Source organism: Bombyx mori, chromosome 19, assembly GCF_030269925.1.
Source record: "Bombyx mori chromosome 19, ASM3026992v2".
Taxonomy (NCBI): Eukaryota; Metazoa; Arthropoda; class Insecta; order Lepidoptera; family Bombycidae; genus Bombyx; species Bombyx mori.
In genome coordinates, this window is record NC_085125.1 from 4,605,954 (window position 1) to 4,618,921 (window position 12,968).

General features: G+C 37.3%; 1 protein-coding gene and 1 non-coding gene across 3 annotated transcripts in view; one reads left to right on the forward strand and one right to left on the reverse strand.

Annotated features, from left to right (window-relative positions):
• The window catches only part of LOC101747012 (dynein axonemal heavy chain 10), a 107,790-nt gene that overhangs the window by 41,584 nt on the left and 53,238 nt on the right, over positions 1–12,968 (forward strand). For both annotated transcript variants that reach the window (XM_038017669.2, XM_062673927.1), the window contains 15 exons: positions 200–335; positions 435–521; positions 892–1,034; positions 1,115–1,293; positions 2,780–2,962; positions 3,699–3,824; positions 6,267–6,520; positions 6,939–7,127; positions 7,246–7,418; positions 7,726–7,891; positions 8,499–8,657; positions 9,089–9,183; positions 10,081–10,338; positions 10,956–11,115; positions 12,046–12,144. In XM_038017669.2, the coding sequence (XP_037873597.1) occupies positions 200–335; positions 435–521; positions 892–1,034; positions 1,115–1,293; positions 2,780–2,962; positions 3,699–3,824; positions 6,267–6,520; positions 6,939–7,127; positions 7,246–7,418; positions 7,726–7,891; positions 8,499–8,657; positions 9,089–9,183; positions 10,081–10,338; positions 10,956–11,115; positions 12,046–12,144 (2,407 nt within the window). The remainder of the gene's footprint in view (positions 1–199; positions 336–434; positions 522–891; positions 1,035–1,114; positions 1,294–2,779; positions 2,963–3,698; positions 3,825–6,266; positions 6,521–6,938; positions 7,128–7,245; positions 7,419–7,725; positions 7,892–8,498; positions 8,658–9,088; positions 9,184–10,080; positions 10,339–10,955; positions 11,116–12,045; positions 12,145–12,968) is intronic.
• TRNAA-AGC (transfer RNA alanine (anticodon AGC)) lies at positions 12,869–12,941 on the reverse strand. Its single transcript has one exon. It is a non-coding gene; the product is annotated as a tRNA-Ala (tRNA).

Sequence of the window (12,968 nt, forward strand, 5' to 3'; positions counted from 1 at the left end):
TTGTCACAAGCCATTGCTTGGGCAGATCGTGCCTCTCTATCGCTTGTTCCGCGCTCTCACTTGCACGCTAAAGCTCAGGCGAAACGTGACACTTTTTCGTGCGTGCAGCCGGTGTTTATCGAACTAAAAGATGTTATTACGTCAAAAAAATTACGGGTCTTCGCATTTTGGTAAATGATTACTTTACTTTGAATTTCAGGTGCCAAAAGTCTTTGAACGACTATTTGGATTCGAAACGTCGTATTTTTCCTCGATTTTTCTTTATTTCCACGGATGAACTGCTCTCGATACTTGGGAGTAGCGAAAGCAGTTGTGTACAGGAACACATGATTAAGGCACATATCTTTTAATTTGATTCAGTTTTTGAAAATGATGATGTTCGTCTCAAGGGAATGTAAAACATAACCATTGAATTGAAATATTGGAATTTTCAGATGTTTGATAATATCAGAGCTTTAGATTTGTACGTAGATCATACCAATCGTCCAGTTGCAGCCAAAATGATTTCTGCTGAAGGAGAGGTAAAGCAAGAAATCTAACTTTTTTATTGATATAGGTATAGTGGCTCAGCTTTGTCCGTGACACTGCAGATGTCCATGGCCATCAGTAGCTACTTACAATCAAGTAGATCGTGAGCTACTCTCGACTACCTCTCGTGTACCTCTCGTCTACCTCTCTATATCGACTGTCTCACCCATCAAATCGGAACCGCTTCGCAGCACGGTGATGGTTCAATACGGATTCAAAGCACGCCTTTCCACCAGTAAAAAAAACGTTTCCACCATTATTTTGATTTTACATACGAAGTTCGCCCAAAAATGTTTGTCGATCAAATATCTTAAAGTCGAATATTGGATACTTTTTTGTATAGCTCCCTGATTTTTCTAACAGATAATGGATTTTCGAAATGTAGTTTACACAGAGGGCAGGGTTGAAGATTGGATGAATCTAGTACTCGTAGAGATGCGACACACCAACAAATTTATTACGAAAAAGGCCATATTTTACTATGGAAAAAATTGGAAGGTACCAAGGTAATTTCGGTGCTTTATTCGGAGCATAATATGTAATTGAATTTTTATAAGCGTATTTTTTATGAAACATATGTGTCTAGAACTGATTGGATCCTAGAATACCAAGGAATGGTGTGTCTAGCGGCTAACGGGGTGTGGTGGACCGCAGAAACTGAGGAGACATTTTTAAGAATAAAAAAAGGAAATAAAAGAGCAATGAAAGAACATTTGCAACAGCAGAACGAACAACTAGACGGACTCGTAGTTAAAGTGAGACAAGGTAAAACGAACAAACTGGTGGTAGGACCTCTTGTGATTACTGGTGGTAGGACCTCTTGCGAGTCCGCACGGGTAGGTACCACCACCCTACATATTTCTGCCGTGAAGCAGTAATGCGTTTCGGTTTGAAGGGTGGGGCAGCCGTTGTAGCTATACTGAGACCTTAGAACTTATATCTCAGGGTGGGTGGCGTATTTACGTTGTAGATGTCTATGGGCTTCAGTAACCACTTAACAACCAGGTGGGCTGTGAGCTCGTCCACCCAGCTAAGCAATAAAAAAAAACACTGATGTACCCAACATGTATGTTTGGGTGTATTGGAACCGCTCCTGAAAATGACAGGTGACGATGCTGGTAAAAAAAAATTTAAGCAAAAACCTAAGCAAATCCAAACTGCTGTATTAAATAAAACTGAAGTGAATCCAGTGTACCTACTCGTATCAGGTAATTCGACCATACCCGTCTTAAAATCCCGCAGACCGACATATTAACCATCTAAGGAAATACGTAACTAATATGAAAAACGTCCATGACTAAGGTGTAAAATCATGCAATAGCCACTTGTAGATATCGCCAACTTGCCTCTTTTTTATTCTGACCTATGCTGATAGCCTTGAGAGGCTATTTCAGCTTTACTCTAGCGTGTAGTTGAGCTCTCGGGGCTCAAACCAGGAGTGTTGCTAACACTGGTCCTATCAAGAGCAGTGCTCCGCAGAATCTACTACCAGATCGAAAACGCGACCCACTGAGAAGATCCGGCGAGAAACTCAGTGGGCTGTGTCTGTGGGTTAATTTACTCGCCGAGCCCTTCGTCGTAAGCGACGTGTTCGACGAGGACGGTGACGAACTTACCTAATCCTGACGCAAAGCAATCATGCGTCCTGATTTGAAGCTTGGATAAGCTACTATACAGTAGGGTGTCTAGAATTGATGTCGAAAGAGAGCAGCGACATCATGTTATTATATTTATGGCCTCCTATAAACACCAAAAAATTTATTGCTAATATCATAGCACCCAATGAAACACAATAAATACTAGCTGACGTGTAGAATCCAGGGCCTTGTGCGAACGCAGGAGCGCACACTAATATTTATTACAGTCTGATCATACTGCGTGACTTACATTGAAATTATCATGAAACTATAATGATGACCCCAATTTTGTACATAATTAGGTAATATTATTTGTGACGTCTTAATTAAATGCTTTACAGTTTTTGTGGTCACGGACGATTATAATCACCGTAAATGTTTTATTTATATCTACGACGCGCAAAAAATGAATAAAAAGTAATGAACATAATAATCCCAAGATAGTAGAAAACTATCAAAATATCTGTATGAGTTTCTGATTTTAGATTTAGTTTCAGATACATTTTAGAATTGAAACGTTTTAACATAAATTACAATAGTAATTTATTAAAATATTTAAATTGCGTGAATAAATTTGTCGTCTGAGACGGCGAAACTGATTTAATAATCCCCAGATTTATCGTCGAATGATCGTCTCAAATTCCGCACGATAACAACAATAGATGTGCATGCAAGGGACATTATAGAGGGGTTCGTGCGAGATAATATTACTGAAGCTGCCGAGTTCGAATGGGAGAGTCAATTGAGATTTTACTGGTTAAAGAAAGATGACAACCTGTGGATAAGACAATGCACTGGTACGTTTAGAAAATCATCTTCGAATCGTACGACTTCATGATGGTTCGGGACTTATCTGTGTTTTGCCATTTACAGCGATCGATCATAAATGTTTATAAACGTTTTACGAGATATAACAACAAACCAAATTGCGTTCCAACTTTATGGCCACTAGAAATATATGAAGCAGATGTCATTGAATTTCATTGTTTAATTTTCATGCACTCCGTCCATCGTCAAGCGATTAAGTACTGACATTCACGTATTAATAAACCTGGCGGAGACGCTATTACCTTTCTACCTATATCTGTTATTACTGTTATTACTGTTACTGGTGGTAGGACCTCTTGTGAGTCCGCACGGGTGGGTACCACCACCCACCTATTTCTGCCGTGAAGCAGTAATGTGTTTCGGTTTGAAGGGCGGGGTAACCATTGTAACTATACTAAGACCTTAGAACTTATATCTCAAGGTGGGTGGCCGGTGGCGCATTTACATTGTAGATGTCTATGGGCTCCAGTAACCACTTAACACCAGGTGGGCTGTGAGCTCGTCCACCCATCTAAGCAAGAAAAAAAAAAAAAACTTTTGCATTCACAATCCACTTCAAAAGCCACTGAAATATATTGTACTAGGATCAGATCGTTTGTTATTAACATTGTTAGATTTTCCCCTTTTAATTATATTTAGTTTTTAGAAGGTAATATCAAAGCAACTCCTTTAATATATGTTTTATACGCAGTTTCAATATTACAGGCGTATTTGAATACGGATACGAATACATGGGACTGAATGGACGCCTGGTCATCACACCGCTCACAGATCGAATATACCTAACTATAACGCAAGCATTGACAATGCAGCTCGGAGGAGCTCCAGCCGGTTACATTCTCTTACCTAATTATTTAACATCAAATGTTTAATGGAAACAAAAAAAAATAGTTCAAATTGAGAAGCTCCTTAATAAGGTCGTTTAGATTAATCGGCTGTGAAATATCAAAACCCAGTATCTGCATAAAACTAAATTTTACAGGAGAGCCGAAAAACAATTTCATATCTTTGACAGCGTGCCGTTTCAATAATATTAGTCGTACCTTCTTGAGAGTGATTGCAAAATTTGAGGTGCATAACAGGCTTTATAAAAAAGTAGATTTCATGCGTCTATCACAAAAGATGTGCGTAGAGGAGCAGTTACTAATAAAAAGATTGTTTTCTTAGATCAAACTTTTTGAGTGTGACAATTTCAAAACCTAGTAAGATCACTTGCTTTGTTTTCATCTAATTCTAAAATATAATGAGTGGGGATAAACGCAAATTAATAGACTTAGTAAGATCACTTGCTTTGTTTTCATTTAGGTCTGAATTTACTGAGTAGGAACTAAATGCAATTTTTTAAACATAGTAAGAAAAAACAGAATAAAACAACATAAATATGGGCAGAAATAAGCAGTTTTAATGAAAAAGAAAAAAAAAACACATAATCGGAAACCAAACACTATTTGTTCACAGTAAAAAATCAAAAAATAATCACTCAAAATATTTGAAAACAGTCAAATAAAAATAAATTATTCGGTTATTAATATTTGTCCACTAGAAACTAAATTAACTGGATTATTATTAATCGGTACACTTTGCCAAGACTTCTTCTCCAAAACTTCTTTAAGCTAAATAAAGTTGTTACTATGCCTTCCTTTTTACTTTCGTTAATGCCTCTTGGAATATTTTTTAAGGTTGGCATGATCAAGAGATTGTGTTTTTAATAAGAGAATTCAACTCGGAATACGGAGATTAAAAATCATTCAAAACATATTACGGCACCCATTTACAAATATTATTTCAACCAAAGAACTAAGCAAAAAATTATTAATGGGAACAAGGTCATCATTGCGTCGCGGTATGCGTTTCTTTTTTACCCACTCATACGATTTTTCGAATTCGATAACTTCAATATGCGATTTGCAACCCAAAATTACATTCTTATAGTCTTCAAAATCGTACACAGCATCTTTTGTTTTTAATCTGCCTCTCCATATTGCCATGAACTCCATCAGCGACATGCTTGTGTGATCTTTAGTTAGGTAGGTATTACAAAGTCCAACTTTTTAAATTGAAAAACCCAGAGATTATTATAGTAACAAGTGATGTAAAGAGGATCCAATTTTTATTTTGAGCTCTGCAATTATCACACCACAATATCAAATGATTAAAATCTCTTTCTTTTTCGATCATTGCTGCAATTGCATTAACAATGTCATGAGCATCTCGTCCAGAACAGGCTTCATGCCATAGAATACAAATATTATTAACATTCGTTTTCTTTCTGATTGGTGCAAATGTCAAGTTGAAAGTTATCATTCTACTCAAGAAAAACGATTCTTTGACTTTAGGCATGTCGGGTAACAACATAACTTTTTGTAAATCCATCGAATAGTATCTCACAGAGGAAGTATTTTCTAGGGAGGCATCTTCTTGATACTTTTGTATTGCTTTACTTGCTCTAGCTTTGTGATCCCCGTATGCAGTTTTAACATCCTCTGGAATATTTGCACCTTCATTTACTTTATGTGTCGTAGTAGGTTGCAATTTTGGAAAACAAAAAACCTTGACAATAATAAAACACACTGAAGCGTACTTACATTTCACCATGTTGTTCTTTTAAAGCATTCAAGATCAATTTCGACCTATAAAACTGATTTTTACTCATTTTATAGACAAAAACACGAACAACGTGCAACGATTTTCTCACTTACTAAAGTTTCGCGGGAGTTTTGACGTTTATTTCAACCATTTCATTGCCTTAGTATCTGCATGAACCATTTTAAATCCAAGTAACTACAAGCACTTATTAGGTTTTTAAAATGGTTGATGTTATATACTATGTTCTAATCTTGTAATTTTTGCATTTTGAAAACCTTTACTGTAGATACTAGGTTTCCGACTTTGTGTAACTTCGTTTTTTACAAATTTTTGGGGGTTTTTGCTATCCTAATATGTGGAGAATGGTCTACAAGGTCGAAAAATGCAAAAACACACTTTTTTTTAAATTTGTCAGATACTAGGTTTTGAAATTGGACAGCCGTAATCTACATAAATACCCAAAAAAAAAAAATCCTTATTTTACGTAATCAAACAAAAAAGTGATAATGTGCTAATTAGTGCATAGTTTTCGTAATACAGTGACGTAAAATTTTGTATGATTGTGTGATAAATGAATGTGTCGATATAAAATAAAGTATGTATGTGTTGTTGTGTAGTGTAATTATAATAAAATATTATAAAATAAATAAATACATGTGAGTCACCCACATATATTTTCGAATTCAGGTCCCGCTGGTACCGGCAAAACCGAAACTACAAAAGATTTAGCAAAGGCTTTAGGTCTTCTATGCGTGGTGACCAACTGCGGGGAGGGAATGGATTTCCGAGCTGTTGGACAGATCCTCGCTGGCCTTTGCCAGTGCGGTGCTTGGGGATGCTTCGACGAATTCAACAGGATTGATATATCAGTGCTGTCAGTTATTTCAACGCAGCTACAGTGCATCAGAAGTGCTTTGCTCATGAAATTGAAACGTTTCACGGTAAATACTGACGTTTTAAAGCCTTCGCAGAAGTTTGGGAGGTTAAAGACGAAGAGAAGAGCCGGTGAAATTGCTCAATGGACCGAAGTTCCAAATGCTATTGTTCTGACCTGCATAGACGACCTGATGGCGAGTGGTCGCTATCGACCATGGACATCAACAATGCCAAGGACAGAGCCAAGCCACTGCCTACCGTATATGTGCCAACTTTTCTTAAAATTGTCCTTAGCGAGATTTAAGCATCTGTCAAATACCTTATGTTCCCCGATAGCTACTGCCACTAATAGCATTCAGTATATATTGCATAATGGTATGGTTTTATTACTTCAGTGGTCTGCTTTATTTTTACATTGTTGCTTCAAATAGATAATCAAAAGAACAGAGACGACTTTGTGTGTAACCAATTTTAAATTTTCAGTTTGAAGGGCAGGAGATAGCAATGGATAGCAAAGTTGGTATCTTTATCACCATGAATCCTGGATACGCCGGTCGAACGGAGTTACCTGAATCCGTGAAAGCTTTGTTCAGACCTGTCGTGTGTATTCTACCTGACCTTGAAATGATTTGTCAGATATCCCTATTCTCTGATGGATTTCTTACGGCCAAAGTGAGTGAACCTTTAATGAAAATCACAATCGATTATAGAACTTGTTGACATGGATTTAATCTCTGTTTTCCCATATCCATTGCAAGATTAAACCTACCTACCTCGTATTATGTTGCAGGTTCTAGCCAAGAAAATGACAGTCCTATACAAAGTAGCAAGAGAACAACTATCAAAACAATCTCACTATGACTGGGGATTAAGGGCTCTAACGGCGGTCCTCAGGATGGCGGGGAAATTGAGAAGAGATTCCCCAGGACTCAGTGAAATTATGGTGCTGATGAGAGCTTTAAGGTATAACTATTTAAAATAATGAACTAATTCATTTGGTTCTATTATAAAACCTATACGATAATTCTCTTATTTTGATATTATAACATGGGTGTTCTGATCAAACATTTGGTGTTAGGTAATTATCAGAGGCCATAGATATCATGACAACAATGCTGCTAACCACTTGATTGAAATCAAAGATTTAAATGTATTATGGAATAACTATCCTACCATTCCATTTGAATGCGTGACTGCTAAACTACAGTCCAGTAACAGCATACCGGTACCTATTTCCTCGTCTGAACTGACTTTTGTTTTGTTTACACAGGGACATGAACCATCCAAAATTCGTATTTGAAGACGTGCCTCTATTTCTTGGACTGATAAAAGACCTTTTCCCTGGGTTGGAGTGTCCTCGTGTTGGTTATCCAGAATTCAATGCTGCCGTTCTTGAGGTTTTAGAAAAAGATGGATATGTTGTACTACCGCATCAGGTGAGATCAACATTTTTCTTATGTGTTATGTACGCCGCAAGACCAAAGGATTGCGTCAAAAAAAATACCAAAACTTTTTATTGGTGTTTGAATGTCATTTTCATGTCATGCATCTGAAAGGATAACAAGAGAAGAAAACTACAAACAAATAAGAGAAGTTATTTTTTAAAATTTCATTGAGTATATAATGCATCTTGAAAAATATCATTGCTCTAAAATATTGTTAACAATGAAAAAAAAATGGTTTTTAATTGTTTTCTTTGTGTTTGTTAATGGTACAAAGTGTGAAACAAGTAACGCCATTATTCGACTCCCGACAACCCGTTGTGGGCCCACCTGGAATAAGCTACTGCTGACGTGTTTACCTTGAAAAGCAACCCAATTCCAAACCTTGCTATAGGTTCCTAATATACCTGGAAAAAAAATACAAAGGTCAAAGACCGTTTTTCAGTTGATGTTTGGGACAGAGGGTCACGAAATCGAAATTGTATCGATTATTACTTCAATTCAAACTGTTATTTCGGTATCGCTTGACTCTATTTATATCTAACTTAGTGTATGGTGCGTCGTCGTATCCTTGTAAAAAGCATATAATCAACCTTTTCAGGTTGATAAAGTGGTTCAACTTTACGAAACGATGATGACTAGACACTGTACGATGCTAGTGGGGCCCACGGGCGGCGGCAAGACGGTTATACTTCATTGTCTAGTGAAAGCTCAAACTAATTTAGGTCTACCTACAAAACTTACAGTTGTTAATCCAAAGGTAAAACGTTTTGTACAGCTAATTTGGTCTATTTTATGAATTTAAATTTGGAGCTTTCATTCTTAGAAACTATATAACGTCTGAAATGTAATCACAAGCAGACTTTGGTCTATCTTAGTTTCTTTTAGTCTAAGCAGATATTTAGTTTTTAGACAAACCAATATAGTTTTTATTTATTTATTGCACAGCTGAATAGACGAATAGAAAAGTCCATTTAGCGTCAAATTATTATCGTAGCCCATGGACATTTGTACAAGAATGCCGTTCCTAACTTGATATTGAAGTCTCAGTTGTATTTTTAAATTGCTGTCTATTCCACCCTTCAAACCGGCACGCATGGATGCTTCGCACACGAAGTTGACAAGATTGTGTTGACTGGCCAATACTGCGAATGATATTCATAACAATATATCTGGTTGCTGTATTGACAGGCCTGCTCCGTTATAGAGCTGTATGGTATCTTGGACCCTGTAACAAGAGACTGGACCGATGGTTTATATTCAAAAATATTTAGGGAAATGAACAGGTATTAAATAGATTATACCTACTGTTTTTTTATGATTAACTAAATAGGAACATGTAGATTTATAAACAGTTTTGATTCGTAAAGTAAATTCATCTACAGATAGTGGCTTGGCTGTGCCCCTGGTAATGCTGACGAGAATGAGCAACGGGGAAGTACTCAATATCATATAGGCCGTATGGTCATCTGCCTCTCTTTCTTTCTTCAATCGGTTCCTCATTGCTGAGGATCACGATTCCGTCCGATTCCGTCAACTAGCTGTCTCCGTCGATCCCGTTCTGTAGCTTGGTGGAGTGCAAAGACAATAAAGAAAAATAATTCAATTATATGTAGCTCGTTTCTGCACCACATCAAAAATAGGAATTGATTTTTAAGATTTAAGACCTGGTAACGAAACCTTTAGCCAAGTAGCCAGCCAAGTAGAAAGCCAACTATTATTTCTTCATATAATCTGTTAAATGAAAAATGATGTGAAGCGAAATGAGATGAAGTTGATTGATTTGAGATGAATAGGAATGCATAGGATGGAATAAATTCTCGATAAAATGGTGGTTATTTCCGTTGACTTTCCAATGAATTTTTTGAAAGAAGCCGAAAAGTTACGGCCAGCGACTTTGTTTCGTTTTCTCACATTTGTGCACTTTCAAAGATGCTAGACAATTAATAAATCACGGACTTGAAGAAACACTAAATTAACAAAATAAAAACAATTCACACAATCTCTCTCCTCACGTATCCGCTAAAAAGTCCATAAAAACTGATGAATTGAACACGTTTACCAAAGAAAACATTACAGAGCACCCACATGTTTGAACAAAACATTTGAATTTACCTTAACCTATTTTCAAGTAGTTAAAATAAACTTTACCACTTTACGAAATGTATAAAATAAAATTCCAGACCGGCAGAAAAGAATGAGCGTCGCTACTCATTATTCGATGGAGATGTAGACGCTCTTTGGATAGAGAACATGAATTCGGTAATGGACGATAACAAGCTCTTGACCCTCGCGAACGGAGAGCGAATCAGACTGGCCCCGTACTGCTCTTTACTCTTCGAAGTTGGAGATTTGAACTATGCCTCTCCGGCCACTGTTTCCAGAGCCGGAATGGTGTTCGTCGACCCTAAGAACTTGGGATACGAACCTTACTGGGAAAGGTTAGAGGTCTTATTAGTAGTCTTAATATAGTTTTAGTTGTGTCAGCATTAACTATTTTGTGTTTTGATGAGGGTAGGCACTTGTAATTTAATTTTGAATATGCTCTGTCGTAGTTTAGCGAAGTTTATAACTGTGACGTCGGATTCTAAAGATTTGTCGTCAATAAATAATTGTTCCAGTAGGTGGTTTCGTAATCATAATTTAAACTAATTAATTTAATTTCGCGGTTTTGATTGTCATTATATTATTTATGATGCTTGTAACACACTTTTAACACAATTTTCTTGGTCACGGACGACTAAGGGGTTGTTATACATCGACATGAGAGTATTATGTTAGCTACCGTCGATTTATTTATAAAAAAAAATTAGATTTTGACGTCTAAAAACCGATATGACTGGAAAACGGAACCATCGGTAATGATAATAAAAAATGTGAAAACAAACCATAGATGTAGTTTTAATTATGTCTACGACTCGTGGAAGGAATGTCAAAATATAGTAAGCTTATTTAATACTGATTCCAAAAAGCGGATCAAATTCCGCGGGCCAGTCTTTTTTTAAAACCATACCTTTTTGGCTTTTTTCTTTGACGTTGCACTGTGCTTTGTCGTCAGGTGGCTTTCCACACGCAGCAACGAAGAGGAACGCGAACAACTGTCTGGTCTCTTTGAGCACTATGTACCCGGCGCGATCAACTACATTGTATTCGGCATGTTTGGACTACAACAGCAAACGCCCTTGAAAACTATCGTCCCGCAGACTCCTCTTAACTTGGTTTGTACCTTTCTACGCGACTATGAACATCTTGTCGGAGCTCAAGAACTCTTGGTAGATAGGAATCCACTGAGCTTCTCGCCGGACTCTCAGTGGATCGCGATTCCGATCCGGTGGTAGATTATTATTATTGCTTAGATAGGTGGACGAGCTAACAGCCCACCTGGTGTTACGTGGTTACTGAAGCTCATAGACATCTACAACGTAAACGCGCCATCCACCTTGAGATATAAGTTCTAAAGTCTCAAGTATAGTTACAACGGCTGCCCCACCCTTAAAACCGAAACGCATTACTGCTTCACGGCAGAAATAGGCAGGGCGGTGGTACCTACCCGCGCGGACTCACAAGAGGTCCTACCACCAGTAATTCAGATTCAACCAAACACTGCTCATGCTAGGTCAGATGTTGACAAATCTTCTCAGGCTAAACCCGTGAGCTCGCCTATCAACCAAGATGGAGGAAGAATAGCCCCTCGAGCTTAATAGCGTATAGGTAGGCAAGTAAAGGTAGGCAAATCTTATTCTTTATAGGCGCAAGGCTTATCTTAGGAATATCTATACTGGTGGTAGGACCTCTTGTGAGTCCGCGTGGGTAGGTACCACCGCCCTGCTTATTTCTGCCGTGAAGCAGTAATGCGTTTCGGTTTGAAGGGTGGGGCAGCCCTTGTAAGTATACTTGACCTTAGAACTTATATCTCAAGGTGGGTGGCGCATTTACGTTGTAGATGTCTATGGGCTCCAGTAACTACTTAACACCAGGTGGGCTGTGAGCTCGTCCACTCACCTAGGCAATAAAAAATAAATAAAAAATAAAAATATCTAGACCGATAAAATTTATTCTATTGGTAATTATAAGCTGAATATACGAAAATAGTAAATGTTATACGGGTTTGTCTAAAGTAACTTCACTGAATATCGAACACTGTGCAGGTGATGCAGCTCTGCTATATGATAAGCGGTCTCTTGCCGAACAACGAAGACACTAACATGGAGATTGACAAAACCGTCGTCGAGTGTGTTTTCATGGTGGTAAGTGTACCTACCGTCCATCATTCGATTCATATCGTCATTTCGCATCGAAAGTGTACAATTTCCATTCGAAATTTAGTTAATATACGGAATCATTTTATCACCAATATTTTTCTCATAAATACCGTCAAAAGAGCGTAGTTTAGTTTTAGTTATATTTTTTTTTTAGTTTACCTATATTTTGACTACTATTAACAAAATTAATACATCATTTTATCTTACTTTAAAAGACAGATAATGTATTAGGTATATCTGGTAAGAAATAATAATTGTTACAAAGATGATTAATATTAAAAAGATCACATGTTAAACCTTTAAAAGACTCTCCTGTAAAATTAATAAGTTTTGAGATTATACAGTTTTAATGCGAGAAGACGATTGTAAGTATGATTTAACCCGTGCATGCTGGAAACACGCTCTAAGCCCAGTGCACCTTGTACGCATATCACTTTGAAGCACGTGAAGCGTGCACGTACCTAACACGTGAAGCGTATGTAATATAACTGCCAAGAAAATTTTCAACAGAAACAATAGAAATCAATCACCAAGCATTACCATCACCAAGTATTTGAATGCCTTTATGTACCAGGACATATTTGGAGATTTTGATTGATTCGAAATAAATGTAAAAGATACTGACGTCATAATGTCTGACATTCAATCAACGGGTTGTACAGATTTGCAAATTCGGAACGAAAATTAATCTAAAAAAGACAGTCGAGATTGGAGGCGCCGGGTATCGATCCCGGTACCTCTCGCATGCTAAGCGAGCGCTCTACCATCTGAGCTACGCCCCCGTTGAGATATCTAGATAAAATTTTAGA